The 16,660-nt window shown below is 42.7% G+C and overlaps 2 protein-coding genes across 2 annotated transcripts in view; one reads left to right on the top strand and one right to left on the bottom strand.

The window, feature by feature from the left end:
• The first annotated feature begins 707 nt into the window (after positions 1–707).
• Positions 708–10,998, top strand: smarca5 (SNF2 related chromatin remodeling ATPase 5). The gene is made up of 24 exons (XM_033625226.2): positions 708–975; positions 2,660–2,785; positions 2,880–3,046; positions 3,138–3,238; positions 3,327–3,427; positions 3,560–3,739; positions 4,658–4,813; positions 4,909–5,040; positions 5,127–5,195; positions 5,307–5,416; positions 5,529–5,755; positions 6,048–6,169; positions 6,272–6,424; positions 6,553–6,685; positions 6,833–6,981; positions 7,087–7,209; positions 7,309–7,416; positions 8,332–8,445; positions 8,567–8,689; positions 8,812–8,944; positions 9,034–9,152; positions 9,355–9,567; positions 9,674–9,784; positions 10,523–10,998. Exons 1-24 carry the CDS (start codon positions 904–906, stop codon positions 10,586–10,588), a joined length of 3,108 nt encoding a protein of 1,035 aa, XP_033481117.1. The 5' UTR covers positions 708–903; the 3' UTR covers positions 10,589–10,998.
• A 31-nt stretch (positions 10,999–11,029) lies between these two features.
• The window catches only part of frem3 (Fras1 related extracellular matrix 3), a 38,197-nt gene continuing 32,566 nt past the window's right edge, over positions 11,030–16,660 (bottom strand). Inside the window, exons 15-24 of the mRNA XM_033624269.2 lie at positions 16,477–16,608; positions 16,056–16,387; positions 15,225–15,417; positions 15,034–15,138; positions 14,572–14,699; positions 14,345–14,479; positions 13,259–13,385; positions 12,957–13,144; positions 12,718–12,864; positions 11,030–12,637 (exon numbers count right to left, since the gene is read on the bottom strand). Of these exons, the coding sequence (XP_033480160.2) occupies positions 12,068–12,637; positions 12,718–12,864; positions 12,957–13,144; positions 13,259–13,385; positions 14,345–14,479; positions 14,572–14,699; positions 15,034–15,138; positions 15,225–15,417; positions 16,056–16,387; positions 16,477–16,608 (2,057 nt within the window). The 3' untranslated portion in view covers positions 11,030–12,067. The remainder of the gene's footprint in view (positions 12,638–12,717; positions 12,865–12,956; positions 13,145–13,258; positions 13,386–14,344; positions 14,480–14,571; positions 14,700–15,033; positions 15,139–15,224; positions 15,418–16,055; positions 16,388–16,476; positions 16,609–16,660) is intronic.

The following is a 16,660-nucleotide window of genomic DNA, read 5'->3' as shown; positions in this document are numbered from 1 at the left end:
AGGAAACGTATCTTAAAAATTTAAACAAAAACATATACACATGTACTCCAATGAAAATGTGCTCATATGTTCAGTTACTTACAGCTAGTACACAATTTATAGAGCTTATTTTGTGCTTGCATGCAATTAGATTCAAGTTTTGTCTTTAAGACTATGTGGTCTGGTTTAACCAAAAGAAACTGTTTTGTGTGGTCTACCAAGGATAATAATGTTTTTTCTTATTGTTGCATTTCCTTTCTGCCATCTAATATGTGACTGATGTTGTAATTTACTTGCTGTAGGTTGCACTGTAAATACTGTTATGTGCAGACAAATAGGTAGGCACAGGCGAATTTGTTTATTTATTATTATTATTCATTTATTTATTTAACACAAGGAAAATGTGCATAACAAGTCAGGGGATACATGTTCAAGGATAAAAGAAATTAGCAGCAATGGATAAAAGAAATTAGCAGCAAAACATAAAAAGAGAAACAATCAGGTGAGCAAAGAAGAGGCACAAACTAGCAAGGCAAGATACATTAAAAGAGCAAGGACCTGTATGTGGATTAATGCAGTTCATGTAGCAGTTTAAGTCGTAGTTGTAGTTGTAATTTAGAGACATTTAAAATCATCTAACGTAAAAACACATTTTTCCAACAGCCGCTGAAGGCAGCATCGCCAAGTCTCGCGATAGAGCCCACACCGGGTTGGCGCTGTGTGAACGCGGGTGCCCGAGAAAAATCTTGCTAGCGGGAACGTGCTGCCTGTGACCAACCGGTGTGTCTTTCATTGCAAACAGCAGGATAGTTCCCATTTACCGCGAGAAAGTTCGGAAAATCTTTAACGGCTCTTATACGGGATCATACAAGACACCAAGTAACGGACGAATATTTCTGATTCGAAGAGGAAATCCGATAGAAAATGTCCGAAATCCTAAACTGCGTGGAACAGCGGGAAGAGCAGACTGAACTTGAAGAAGCCGGAGGAGCGGAGGTAAGATGGGCATTAAAATGGGCATTGTCTCCTCTCAGCACCGCGTACATCATCCACAGAGCTGCTGCTGAAGTCTCAAACCCTGTACCCATCGTCCCTGAACGTTACCCACTTGTTCCTGAGACTCAGCCGTGTTAAACTTTCACTTTGCCGATGTTAATGCGGGCTGTGTGAGCTAACTGTTAGCTAAGTTAGCCGCGGTGGCGCAACTGTTAGCTCACGACAACAACAGCTCGGTCCCATTCACTCGGGACTGAAGCTAGCGTCACAGCACAGGCCAGCCTGTTTCATAAGCGCCCACACTAGCTGCTAGCTTAGCCTTGCTAGCAACCCATCGATCACAACATTAAAAGTCCCAGCGTGTTTTTTGTTTACTCCCAGGCCTGATTCACTGAGTGAATAGCTCGTGACTGTGATCAGGCTTTTGGGAAACCTCGTGAAAGTAACTCGCAGCAGCCCCGCTCAGCTGTCCCATCTGCGTCTTTGTTTTCAGTGGGACAGTGCGGCATGCAGGGCAGCCATGGCTCCTGAAACAGAGGGATGCTGCATGCCAGCACTTTGGGTTTTGTTTTAATTAACCCTAGATAAAATAAGGGGTTTCATGTGTGCAGCTCAACAGTTGAAGTAAATGAAACAAACTTTATTGATGTTAGGCAGAGAAATTGAAGGGTCACAGCAGCAGAAGTATAAAAACATTGATACATAAGTGAGCTTAAATGGCTAGAGTAATACATTAGTAGCACCTATTATACACAAAATAAAGTATATTAAACAACAAACAAGGGTGCTTAACACTATACATACTAATATAAGTAATCAATTTAAAGTGTACTGAGAGAAACATAGTGATAAAGTAGGAACAAAGAATACATTTAATACAAAAATTGCACTCTGGTGGTCGATAAAGTGTCCTGTCTCTGTAAATAGCAGTGCTATTAATAACAAAGGTTGTGTAGTACGTGTCTAATAGTGCAAATGCAGACGTGCGGAAAGTTGAGCACTGTGATTGACCTGCAGTGGGAATAGCAGCAATGACAAAAGACTTTCAGTAGTGCTCTTTCACACACTGTGAGTAAGGAGCTGCCTGATTGTTTAGGGTTTCATGTAGGGAAGGTTAGGAGATGTCAGTGATAAAGTTTTAGGGCTGCTGTGAAACTATGCTTACTTAGGGCAACAAAAAAAGTTTATCTTAGGTGTGTCTGTTCAATGGACAATTAAGAAAGGACAACAGAGGAGATACCCGCACACCAATACAACTGGGAAGGACAGCCACAAAAAAGGTTCACAGGCTGAGATCAATGCAAAAAAGAAGGGTGCTCAAAGTGCCAAAAATAATCAAGTGAATAAAAACAGCAGCAAATGTTTCAGTCCTTACTATCATCAGTTATTTTTTGCACTTTGAGCACCCTTCTTTTTGTAATTTGACTTTTTTTGCATTGATCTCAGCCTGTGAACCCAGTTGTATTTGTGTGCCTGTATCTCCTCTGTCGTCTTGCTTAGAACTCCATGATAGCCACAAGTTGATTTCACCATACATCTCTCCCCTAACTCCTCTGTTGCACCTAGAGAGCACCCCAAAACAGAGCTGGCAGTTTGTTCAGTCTGTTCCTGTCTGATGCTGTTGGAAAAAACGGAGGATATACATTAAACAAGAGTTTTTCTGTTTCCTTTTTTCCCTGGTCAGGAGAAGTCTGACTCTTCAGATGCTGGAAAAGAGTCATCTTCAGATGCAGGGCCCGATGGACAAGATGCATCCTCCTCCTCCTCATCCAAAACTAAAGAGTCTGCTCCGGGATATGAGGAGAAAGTGGTAAGGACACTTGTACTGTAGCTTTCACCACTTGTCACTCACCTGTCTGTTCTTGGATGAATAAGCTGACAAGACTGTGTTGCTGTGTGTATAGCAAACCGACCGGACCAACAGATTTGAGTACCTGCTGAAGCAAACAGAGTTGTTTGCTCATTTCATCCAACCAGCCGCACAGAAGACCCCCACCTCCCCCCTGAAGATGAAGCCAGGGCGTCCTCGCATCAAGAAAGATGAGAAACAGAATCTGCTGTCTGCTGGAGAGTGAGTACATCTCCACGTAGATTTATTTTATTTTAGGAAGTTTACTCCCATTGTGATCATGATTAACTGTTAATTTTCTGTGCTTAAACAGCAACCGGCATCGGCGTACAGAGCAAGAGGAGGATGAAGAGCTTCTGAACGAGAGCACCAAGACGACTAATGTCTGCACACGCTTTGATGAGTCTCCCTCCTGTAAGCAATGACCCTTTTAGTAAGTTATATGGTGAATGTCTATTATGAGCAGAAGTGATGATGATGAGTTTTCTTGTCTCTCATTTAGACGTCAAAACAGGAAAGATGAGGGACTATCAGGTCCGTGGTCTGAACTGGCTCATCTCTTTGTATGAAAATGGCATCAACGGCATTCTCGCTGATGAAATGGTCAGTACTTTCTCACAGTCACACCTCAATATTTTAAAGGGGGATGACAGCTATTTTTTTGTCTCCCAATATTGTTGTATTTACATGTACTGCTCCATCTCACACACACACACACACTCTGCTGCTTCTCAGGGTTTGGGGAAGACTCTGCAGACTATTTCCCTGCTGGGTTATATGAAGCACTACAGAAACATCCCTGGTCCCCACATGGTGCTGGTGCCCAAGTCCACCCTCTACAACTGGATGAATGAGTTCAAGAGATGGGTGCCTTCACTCCGCGCAGTCTGCCTGATCGGAGACAGAGATGAGAGGGTAGGCATCAGAATATTATGTCTGTAATTAGAAATACTCATTTGATTTGTTTTTAAACTTTGTAATACCTCCTATTTGTTCGTTTTTAATGTGCAGGTTGTACAATGGGAATTTGATTTGGCCAGCAACACTAAATCTCAGCATAGCAGGCCTAGTTTTTATTCTGCAAGTCAGGTTTTATGGTGCTGAGTCAGCATTTTTGATCACACTAACGCAGTATGTAGACCCAGGACATAATCAACTGGGATTAAAGGTTTTGTGTGAAAGTGATGAAATTGGGTTTTGTGATATGTAAGGCTGCAACTAGTCTGTTAATTTGCTGATTATTTCCACAGTTAATTAGTCTATAAAATGTCAAAAAACTGAAAAATGCTCATCACAATTTTTCAGAGCTCAAAGTGACGTCTTGAAATCGCCTCTTTTGTCCTACAAACCATCTATAACCCAAAGACTCGTACAATGTTTAACATTTTTGCTTGAATTTTCTTTCGATGGACTAACTGATAAATAAACTAAGTGTTGCAGCTCTAGTGAGATGTACCCAAACCAAAATAACTGATGCAAGATTACATTTATTCCAGATTACACCAGCTTGAACTTCAGGATTTTTTATAGACACTTTAGATGATTTAATTTGTTTCTCAGGTGGGTTATATTGGGAATATTGGATGTATGTAGCAAGCATCTCAGCAAAACTGTGTTGAAAAGTTGGATTATACTTACTGTGTGTGTGTCTGGAGGCAAAAATGGGGAGTGATGAGTTGTCAACAGGATGCACACCATTCTTATTTAGGTAGACAGTCTGTCATTGAAGGGTACTGCAAACCTTGGCTTCACTAATGAAAAAAAAAAACAACGGGTTTGTTGGGTGGTTGTCTATCCAACTATTCACTAACAAAATGTTTGATTCAATTTCAGACTGCCCTGATCAGAGATGTGTTGCTGCCTGGAGAATGGGACGTGTGTGTCACATCCTACGAGATGCTCATCATAGAGAAAGCGGTGTTCAAGAAGTTCAACTGGAGATACCTGGTCATTGACGAAGCCCACAGAATCAAGAATGAGAAATCAAAGGTCGGACAGCCATAGAAATAAAATAGATATGTACATAGGTCAGAGCTAATTAGTTTTTTATAAGATTTCTTAACAAAGCAATTTATTTCCCATAGCTATCAGAGATTGTGCGAGAATTTAAGACCACCAATCGCTTGTTGCTGACTGGAACGCCCCTGCAAAACAACCTTCACGAGCTGTGGGCTCTGCTGAACTTCCTGCTGCCTGACGTCTTTAACTCAGCAGAGGTAAGCATCGCCGAGACATGCACCGAATCAGTGAAGATGAAAATTTCTGTATCCTGGTGCTAATTACATTTTCCCCCCCCCCAAAGGACTTTGATTCCTGGTTCGATACAAACAACTGCCTGGGTGATACAAAGTTGGTCGAACGTCTTCACACTGTAAGTTTTTAATGTTGCTCATGCCAGCGTCCAACTATGCTCCGTAGATTTTAAGGTGCGTTTATCTTATTTGGGTTAAAACTCTCTTCTGACCTGACATTTCCTGTGTAGGTTCTGCGTCCTTTCTTGCTTCGTCGTATAAAAGCTGACGTAGAGAAGACTCTGCTTCCGAAAAAAGAGATCAAGATGTATGTGGGCCTGAGTAAGATGCAGCGAGAATGGTAAGCGTCCTCAGTTAAGATTTAATTTGTCCCGAGCTTCTTTGTTCTACTCAGCTGATATTAAATTGTTGCACACGAGTATGTAATATTAACTCACGTGACAACCCATCAGGTACACAAAGATCCTGATGAAGGACATCGACATTCTGAACTCAGCGGGTAAGATGGATAAGATGCGTCTGCTGAACGTTCTCATGCAGCTGAGGAAGTGCTGCAACCATCCGTACCTGTTTGACGGGGCTGAGCCTGGTCCCCCGTACACGACTGACCTCCACCTGGTGGTGAACAGCGGCAAGATGGTGGTGCTGGACAAGCTGCTACCCAAGATGAAGGAGCAGGGTATGTAAATTATGTAAATGTTCATGGTGAAGTGTCAGAAGAATTTATCACTATCATCTTTACATATAGTTTTTCCAGTACAGGATCTTTATAGTGTAGAACATTAAGATGCTGACGAAGAGAAAAACACCTGATGGAACAACACACATTTGGTGTGATACTAATCAGACCAAATGGAGGGAAACACATCTGCAGTACATACAGTTCATTCATATAATAGATTATTTCAAACAGTTTAATGCCTTTTTCCCACATTCCTCTGACTGATCCTACCGTCTGTTCTTCTTTCCAGGTTCTCGTGTGCTCATCTTCAGTCAGATGACCAGGGTGCTGGACATCTTGGAGGACTACTGCATGTGGAGGAACTATGGCTACTGCCGCTTGGATGGCCAGACGCCACATGAGGAGAGACAGGTGATTTACCTCGATTGATTACCATCTGTTTTTCACAGCAAACCGTAAGATGAGATTAGCAAAATAAATGTAATTCCCATGTATCTTTGTGTGTGTTTTCAGATCTCTATCAATGCATACAACGAGCCCAACAGCTCAAAGTTCATCTTCATGTTGAGCACCAGAGCTGGAGGACTGGGTATCAACCTGGCTACTGCGGATGTGGTCATCCTGTACGATTCAGACTGGAACCCTCAAGTTGACCTTCAGGCCATGGTTAGTACTCTGAATTGCTGAACTGCACCTTTATTAGCCAGTAGAAAGGAGTAGGAAATAACAGTGAAGGCTGTAGAGGTTGAATTTCAGATGTTGAGGAGTTGATCAGTATAATCTTTATATTTCAGGACCGAGCTCACAGGATTGGTCAGCAGAAGCAGGTACGCGTGTTTCGATTCATCACTGAAAACACAGTGGAGGAAAGGATTGTTGAGAGGGCTGAGATGAAGCTGCGCCTGGACTCCATTGTCATCCAGCAAGGTAACTCCTCCTCCCTGTCTAATTAGTAGCCCTGATTAAAGTAATTGTACATGAAGGATCTCTGGGAAATTTGAAATTGGTACTTTACAGAAAATAGTAATAGGAGATTTGAGTAAGCCACTAAGTTCTCTTTTGTTTGTTTAACAGGAAGACTCGTGGATCCAAGCGCTAACAAGCTGGGTAAGGATGAGATGCTGTCTATCATCCGCCATGGTGCTACACATGTGTTTGCCTCCAAAGAGAGCGAGATCACAGATGATGACATTGATGCAATCCTGGAGAGAGGTGAAAGGAAGGTGAGTCTGGATGCAGCAGTAAAAAAAAAAAGGCTTTATTGTGTCTGTTTAAAAAAAAAAAAAAAGTTTTCATAAAAATAAAAATCTGGTCTTGTCATTTGCTAGACTATGGAGATGAAGGAGAAGCTGTCTTCACTGGGAGAGAGCACTCTGAGAAACTTTACCATGGACACAGAGAACAGCAGCGTGTACACGTTTGAAGGAGAAGATTATAGAGAGAAGAAAAAGGTAAAAAGATTAACGTCAGTACTTAAATTCCAGACTTTATTTCCAACAACATGAACCTTTGAGTCTTATCCTTGTTTCCCTTCTTGATTTTTCATTCAGGTCATTACCAACTGGATCGAGCCACCCAAAAGAGAAAGGAAAGCCAATTATGCTGTGGATGCTTACTTCAGAGAGGCTCTACGAGTCAGTGAGCCCAAAGCACCCAAGGTACGGGCAGACAAGCACCCTTAAAGCTCATGCTGGTGTGAGCATTTACACTTGTGTGGTGGTGTGTCTGTATAGCTCTGCAATTATACTTCTAAAGCACTAGTTGGAGGTGGGGTTTCTATGCCACTGTGTTGAGTATCTGTGTAGTTAATTTTGATTCAACGAACCCATTAATAACACATCTAAAACCTAGCTTAACAGGTACAGTATTAAACAGAAATACAAAATTTGGATCCATTGTAGCTCACAGGGTTCACAGACAAACACTAGTAATGTTTCCCTACAAATACAACATGCTAACGTTATTAGCACAAGCTTATGACATTTTACATTGCATAAAATAGCCTAGCGGCTAGCAGAGTTTATCTTTACTCGTGTAGCCGGGAACAACAGCAGCATTTAACAAAGGTAATGTTACAAAATTTGCTGCAGTATAACTCAAAAGGTTGTACAACAAAATAGTTGGCTAATACTAGACGTGTTTTCTATGCATATACAACATGCATAAGCCTATGACATTTCCCATTGCATAAATTAGCCTAGCGGGTAGAAGACTCTCCTAAACTCATATGAAGCCAGGATGAATCACACACAGGACTTAAAATGCTTTTTTTGTTGGCTCTGTTGTCTTCACAATTTATTTTTTCTCATCTGTGAAATAAAAGTAAATAAAAGCTTTGTTTCCACTGAGGGAAATGGTTTCAGCTTACAAAAATAGCCAGGAGGTCTGCGTCGCCGTGACGTGTAGTTATATTAAAACATCAACGCAGAGCCTACGCTCTAGGTATGACGTCAGTTTGACACAGAATTATAAATTTCTCATGAGGCATCAATGCAACAACATGTAATTACAATGTTCTGATTATGAATGTTAGTCTGGTTGATCTATAACATTTGTTTGACTCCATTTCCCAGGCCCCTCGTCCTCCTAAGCAGCCAAATGTCCAGGACTTCCAGTTCTTCCCCCCGCGTCTTTTTGAGCTTCTAGAAAAGGAAATTCTGTTCTACAGAAAGACCATAGGCTACAAGGTAAACAAAGATGTTTTGTCATATGAGAAACAGACTGTTAACACTGTTTATACACACATTTGGTTGGAGTGGGAATGTCTTTTAGAAGTGTCTCTAAGTCAGTCTGTGTCTGTCTCCTCAGGTTCCCCGTAATCCAGACATGCCAAATTCAGCCCAGCTCCAGAAAGAAGAGCAGGCTAAGATTGATGAGGCTGAGGCTCTCACTGAGGAGGAGCTGGAGGAGAAGGAGAACCTGCTGCAACAGGTACTGATCATACTCTTTCTGTATGTAATCAATTTATGGCTAATGTGCTGCAAATCCAAACTATTTTTTTTGTGTCTGGATCGAGATTGTGCGTAATTTAATCAACTGTACCTTCATTGCAGGGATTTACTATCTGGAACAAACGTGACTTTAACCAGTTCATCAAAGCCAACGAGAAGTGGGGAAGAGATGATATTGAGAACATTGCCAGAGAGGTTGAGGGAAAAACTCCAGAGGAAGTCATGGAATATTCTGGTAATTACTCTTTTTTTAATCCTCTATTTCACATCAAACTTTTGATTTCTTTGCATGTTTAATGAATTCCTGCTTATTTGTTCCTCCAGCTGTATTCTGGGAGCGCTGCAATGAGCTGCAGGACATCGAAAAGATCATGGCCCAGATAGAAAGAGGAGAGGCCAGGATCCAGAGAAGGATCAGCATCAAGAAAGCACTGGACTCAAAGGTAGCTGACTGTCAACTACTTTGGCTATTAATTTCTTATTTAAACTACCTAATTAGCTTTATCTCATTAAGCCTGCTGTTAAACACTTAAACTCTTAAATCTTGCTCTGATCTCTTAATTGTCTCTTCATCGCAGTATCCGCTCTTCATGATTGATTATTTAATTAACCGTCCCTCACTATGCTTCTCGTCTCCTTGCCCAGATTGGCCGCTACAAGGCTCCCTTCCATCAACTCCGTATCTCCTATGGCACCAACAAAGGCAAGAACTACACAGAGGAGGAGGACCGCTTCCTTATCTGTATGCTACACAAGCTGGGCTTCGACAAGGAGAGCGTGTACGACGAGCTGCGTCAGTGCATCCGCAACTCACCTCAGTTCCGCTTCGACTGGTTCCTCAAATCCAGGACTGCCATGGTAAATGTGGCTTCTCTGTACTTGTAATATTTCCCCTGTATTATTTGTATACTTATTTATTTTACAAATGTTGCCTGAACTAAAAGTATGTTGGTGATGTGTGCAGGAGCTCCAGAGGCGATGCAATACCCTGATTACACTGATAGAAAGAGAGAACATGGAGCTGGAGGAAAGGGAGAAGGCTGAGAAGAAGAAACGCGGCCCAAAGACTGGCTCGGTAAGTTCCAGATCCATCTCATATTACCGGAAGCAACCCATTCATGTGATTAAAGCATTTCAGAATGTCTGTTTTTTGATGCCTTACATTGAAGAAGAATGGTTTTTTTTCTCAAATGTTGCATCCGCTTGAATTGTTGCTGTTGGGCAGAAACCTTGTATGTCCAAAACTGCGACTTTTTAGCTCCGTTTTCAAAATAATTGAACACTGTGTCATCGAGGTTGGTATTGTGTCTTCATATATGTTCAGGTACTTGTGTCATTATATTAATGTTTGACCAAAACCAAGCTCAAATGGAGGTTTTTCACCAGGAAATGACAAAATGTGTGTTTTATCCAGCATTGGTCAGAACGGCTTAGCCCTGGGTTAGTCTTGCTACCTGTCCAGAGCGAGCTGCGCTTCGTTTTCAAACTGTATGGTTTGACTAAAATGAACAATGACAGCCATATAGTCCACGATGAGCAGCACTAAAATCAACCTGCGTAGTTGTCCCTCCATTGTGACATTAGAAAGTGTCGCATTTATCTTGCAAGTGTACTCTTCTTCAAGGTTTTGTTTACATCCTGGATTTTTCCCGCATGGAAATTCTGACCAATGAAGAGCAGCTTTCTCACGACAGGCATTTTATCTGGTCCGCTTGTAAATGCTGTCGGCAACTCTCCTGTCATTGTCTGGAAGGTGTTGACTTTTATGTGGATACTTGTGACGTCTTTCTAATAATTTTCTCCTCTTTCCTAGGCCCAGAAACGGAAGTCAGACGCAACCCCCGATGGTCGTGGACGCAGGAAAAAGCTCAAGTTGTGAAATTTAATCTCCTGCGTACAGTGTCGAGGGCGGCAGCCAGCTCCGGTGTCGTTAGTCCTAGTGTCTGTGTTTGTTTTGCAGGCTGTGATAATGTACTGTGTAAAAACTCCCCCTGATGGACTGACTTTGTCGTGTTAGGTTTTAGGAAGTGCTCCTTTACAAGCCTGCCTTGTTGTCACTTACCTAAACACTGCAGCTGTGCTGGTTTAGTTTTTTGTTTGCTAGTCCTTTTTTTACTAGTACTTATTGAAATAAATGTATTTATGCCTGTTGGTTGTACCACATTCCATTGCTCGAAACAATATGTACCCTTTTTATTTTTAAGAAAACATTTGTTCTTGTATCTTCCTATGTGAAGGTAGAAAATGTCTTTTTGAACGTCACAAATAAAGTTCCCGTTTTTTAAAAAATGTGTGCGCTCTCATAAATAAGACACAGATATCAAAAAAGGACATTTGTATTTGGCAGTTGAGGTGTACATACATCCAAACTCTTGAAACTGACATAAAATTAATGAGGCACAAAAGTGTAGTAACAATTGGCACATTAAAATATACTGTCACCTGTAGAAGAATAATTATAACTTTTATGCTGCACTTGTTTTTTCAGGACTTGATCAACAAACCAGAAAGACGTGTAGTTCATATTTTTTCAAGTTTCACCAGGGTGTAGTAATACCTTTTTTTTCATAGTCCTACATTGATATGTACACAGATAGTTTTGCATCTGATTTCAGCCACATTGACCTGAAAAAACGTAAAAAAAAAAAAAAAAATCTGCATTGTCAAAAGACTTAAATGACATTTACAATCCCTTTCAATGGCACCATATCGGTAGTGTTACTCAGCAGTGGGCAGCAGGTGTACTGCAGGCTTTTAAAGCACAACAGTGAAATATCAATACTAAAAATCATTTATCACATCATTCAGTAAGGTCAACTAACATTCAGTCCATTTTGCTCTACTCTCCACAAAACAAAATAATGAACACAGTGAATTACAGTAATAAAAAAAAAACTTGGTAAACTGGTTATTTTTTAAAGGAGGAACAGAAACAATTATTTTCTTTCTTGAAATTTAAACAAGGTTGCTTCTTACGTTGTGAGATAATTGCATTTACTAAACTGGGGCTTTCATGCATTTGCAAACACTGAATAAAGTGGGATATTTTACAACTTGGCAAACAATAAAGCAGGTGAATCATTGTGAGGGGCTTCTTCGTACATCCATGATTCAAAAAAGGCTGCGAAAACCTACAGTACAGTACAGCAAGAACTAACATCAGAGATCAATAAGCCTCTGAAAACTCTGGTGCGTTCTCTGCATGTAGGCCCCAGGCACTGACATACTGTGCTGTCCACAGGTTGTACTGGGCTCTATTCAGTGCTACAAGAGTTGGGCTTTAAAGGCACAATGGTGGAGAAGACTATCATAGTCTTTATAATAGGGGGCAGGTGTGTGAGGTGGAGGGGAGCCACATCTAGACCTCAGAGTTGTCTGAGCTGCTCCACATACCCGCTGGGCTGTGGCTGTAGCCAGTGTAGGCAGAAGAAGAGGAGGTGGTGTAAGGAGGGAACTGCGTCTTCTTTTCCCTCTTCTTGCGCCGCAGCAGCAGAATGACGATGGTGGCGATGAGGCAGATGAGGAGGATCAGACCTGCGAGGCCCACTAACATGGGCAGGGTGGAGGTGTCAGCCATTTCTCTGCCAGAGCTTTCCAGCAAGGGGCGCTCCAGGAGGGCATCGTGGTTTGGGGACCAGGGCTGGCGCTGGCTAACCACCATGCGGTCTGCTCTGTCTAGAGCGATGTGCTGGATGTTGGTGCCACGGTTGTTTTCAACACCGATGTCCTGGACTTCACCAGGGGCGGAGAAAGCAGGGGCAGCACGGCGGTGGCGTCGGGTGGCCATGTCGGAGGTTTGTGGCTGCTCAACAGATGTCATGCTGTGATGCAGGTACTCCACACTGCGCTTGCCAATGTTGCGGTTGGCATTTTCTCTGGAGCGGACTGTGTAAATAGTGTGGATGAACCATTCTCGACCAGCAGCCACCTGCAGAGGAAAAACATGAGTCTATCTGTCCGTATCTATGATATCTTTATGCAATACAAGAATATATTGTATTTTAGGACCTGGAAAAGTGGAGATGAGGAGAGAGTGAAGCCGTCTGATCCTGGCTGTCTGACCAAAGGCAGACCTCCAGGTGTGTCTTGAGCCAGTGTGGCCTTAAAAGAGACATCACCAAATGCTGTGGCTTGAGTCTCTGGCTGGGCCTTGTCCTGTAGGAACAACACACACAGAAATCAGAATTTACTTCCTCTTGTTTTGGCTTACATAACACACTAAAGTATGTGGATTCATCGCATCTTACCAGGATCTTGAATCTGTAAAGCAAAGAGGGAGCATCTGCCAGGCAGCCATACTCCTTGTTGGTGGGGTTGTACTTGGGAACATAACCATCTGCTCCAGTGCAGAGGAAGACTTTCTCTATGCTGCAGGAGAAGGAGTCGCCCAAGTTCTGGACTGGGTCCACCATCACACGACCGAAGATTGTGGAACCTAAAGCAAAGAACAGATGAAATGGTCAGTGAGACTGTAACATGGGATCCACAGGGTTAATGGTCCTCAGCTGTAATGTTTACTAAAGTCCACTAGATGGCACTGTTGTAGTACCCTCTGAAAAAGCAGCATCAGTCCCCTCTCCGAAGCCCATGGAGCCGTCAGACAGCCACAGCTCCTTCTTGGACAGCAGGAACATCTGAGTGTTGAGGCTAAACTCGGCTGCAACTGGGTCACTCACCTGGAGCACAGAAGAAGAGTTACCGTACACAGAACAGATTATAGGTGGCAGATCAGAGAAAAGCACCAATCTAAAGAAAGTTTGTGGTCAATGAAAACTTCTGACAAATGTAACTTCCCTGAAAACAATTAAAAGTTCTTAAAGTCTAAATCATATGTTCTCAACCAGGGGACCTTCAGGGTCTCCAGAAAAATAGGTAACAGTTTATTTTCATTACCTAATTCACTATAGAAGTGAGCCCAATGTGAAAAAAAGGGTGCTTTCATTTTGCTAACTTATGCTTCTTTGTGTCGTTTCTCCTCCCGTGACCTGGATATTGTTTGCTCTCCATCATCATGGAGGATCTTCTTTCCCCTTAAATGAGATGTTCTCAACCTTTTTTGTGTCAAGGATTCCTAAACTGATACGCATTAGGTCACTGACCCCCATTTGATAAGATCTGGTTTTAGGTACTTCCATCTGAAAAGATTTTGGTGGTTAGATTCTATAGATGTTCTGGCAACAATTAAATCGTAGGCAACTGGACTTTGATTTTGTCTAGAAGACGTTTCGCCTCTTATCCAAGCGGCTTCATCAGTTCTCAACGCATCAGTCTGACTAGTCCTCACTAGTCTGACTGGTCAGACGTCTTCTAGACAAAATCAAAGTCCAGTTGCCTACGATTTAATTGTTGCCAGAATGGAATTGACCTGGATAAATGAGAATATCCACAGACGATTCTATAGATGTCAACTACAGATGAGGAGATAACCGTGGAGGAAGTGAAACTGTAGAAAATCACTCTTATGACTCTAAGGCTGCTTTTCATTATGCAAACATGTCTCTTCGCTCTACTCACGTCTCTTCCTTGCATCCTAGCTCCACAAGTGAAGTCTGAATGATCTGGGTCTATTCAAAGTGTCACCTTAAAATAAAACATCTGTGTTCTGGAGGATTTTTGTCAGGATATTTAGGCTAACCTGCTGGAAACGAATGTCCATGTCAAACGTCAGTGGCTCTCTTGGATGGCAGACAGGAGGGATGCTGAACTCCCCATTGGGTGATGCAATGCAGGCGATCAACTTCACTGTGTAGGTCCCGGAGTAGTCTCTCACCTAGAGGTCACACAGAAACACTTATAAGGCTGTCTGTGATGTTTGTGATCATTTCACCACAGCTGGCATGTTTTGACAGCATGTCAACTTACAGCAAAGTCTGAGACAAAGCTCCACTGCTGCATGGGCTGGTTGTACGTAGGCTCAGTCCTGACCAGGGCGAGCGTGAATGTCAGCCCAGGGTGGTCAGCACATATCACCATGGATGACACGCTGGTGCCTGAAAAAGAAAATAAACATGTAGACAGTAAATCTTTAAAGCTGCAATTTGTCTAAACTACAACTGCAACTGTGTCTACTTTTTATTTATAGAGTGACCTTCTACATTGTTTGGGCCACTCGCCTCCTAACTGTAAAACCCTGAAGGGTCATTTTGACATTTGCTGAAATGACCCCTGCCACTTTCACACAGGAAGGACCCCTAATGTGGAACTCCAGAAATAGATGAAGAGAGGATGTCGGCCACAGGGTAATCCAATAGGAGGTCGCTGTATAGAATGACTGCACTGGATGGTTTTAGGGCGTGTGTGTGTGCGTGGGCGCCACCCTCTTACCTGGATGAGACATAACAAACTGTCCCCTGAAGCGAGCCTCTGTCTTGAAGTTGACTACCAGGCGTCCCTCCTCATTTATACGCATACTGGTTGGGTACATGGCTCCTGTGAAAACAAAGAACGAAGTTACACAGTGCTTCACAAATGGACTGTAATCACCAACAGAGAGCAGCATCGGTCAGAGAACATACCCTGTAGCTCAGCCTCAGGTGGGCTGCCGATGCCGTCCTGCCATAAAATAGCTGTATCATACACAAAGGTGAGTTTGAGCTCTGACTGCAGGTCAAAGTGCTGCCAGCCTCCCACGGCTACGGGAGAGTGGAAGACGTAGGACACAAACAGAGGAACACGAAGTGTGACGTAGGACTGGACCAGGTTCAGCACCTGAATAAGAGACAAATCAGACATTGTCAAGGACCAGGAAGTGGCACAGTGAAATTCACCCACACATCTATGTATGAAATATGTGCTTGGTGACAGTGACTTGAAACATACATTGAACAATTCACCTAAAGACAAAAACATTGCTGAGAACATAAAACCCTTTGAAAAGTCTTTTTAATGTGTCATATTAAGAGGATAGTGAGCTGAGGAACATAGGACCCAGAGAACTTAGATACACCTTTCCAAGCTAGTTTACTTGCTAGCTGTCAGCTATTGTTAGTTAGCAAGTTGGTTTGCTTAGTTGCTTAAAAGACAGTAGTTTCAAACAGTTTATTCAAAACACGTATTTGCACCACCACTCTTGTCTAACCTGACTGTCTGCAACCATTTCTCTTTTGCAGAGCTGTACTCCAACAGAGGCTGTGATATAAAGGTAGATGGTGCAGCACAGCTAATAGGCTACAATAGTTTCTTCCATTTTGGTCTCCAGCTTTCAACAGACATTCTGCAATTGGTCAATATGCATATCAAAGTTCACCAAAACATGGAAGTGAGTCAATTGTTAGATAAATGTTGGTGTAACTGGGCCATTGGAATGACTGATTTGGGTTTATTTGTTTCCTTTATGTGTGTCCTACCTGTCCATCGGTGCCTATGGAGCCTCCACAGTCATTCAGCAGCTCTGACATGTCGTAGTAGGTGGTGAACTCCCAGAGGCAGGCCTCCAAGTTGAGGTTCCTGTAGAAGCGCAAAGAGTTGGTTGAGCGCATGATCGGGCTGTACTGGTAGGGTGAAGTCTCGCCAATGATCTCAGGGTTCTTTGTTGCATCTGTGATGAAGCCGTGGCCTGTTTGGATCTCATTGAAGTCCAGCAAGTTGGAGCAGCGATGGTTGCCCACACGCGTGCCATCTGGGCTCAGGGTGAGCTCAAAGTTGGACAGAGGTCTAGTGGAGATCACTGGTAACATGCCTGTAGAGAGTGAATAGCTTAATTATCTGGATCTCTGGCTACTAAACATTAAAGACTATTAATGGTTGTAATCTGTGTTTACTGCTCACCATCCATGTGAGGCATGTTGACTGTCAGTTTAATGAGGTTGGGGAAGTCTGGGTCATCTGGACCAGTGTAGCGGATCTTTGCAGAGAAGGGTTCAGCTCCAACAGTGCCTTGGATACGAGGCTGACACATACCTGCAAACAGTCAGAGGTCAGTTAATGATCTTCATACTGAGCATGAACGTTG

Source organism: Epinephelus lanceolatus, chromosome 3, assembly GCF_041903045.1.
Source record: "Epinephelus lanceolatus isolate andai-2023 chromosome 3, ASM4190304v1, whole genome shotgun sequence".
Lineage (NCBI taxonomy): Eukaryota > Metazoa > Chordata > Actinopteri > Perciformes > Serranidae > Epinephelus > Epinephelus lanceolatus.
The sequence above is the reverse complement of the archived record's forward strand: the minus strand, read 5'-3'. Positions and strand labels throughout refer to the sequence as shown.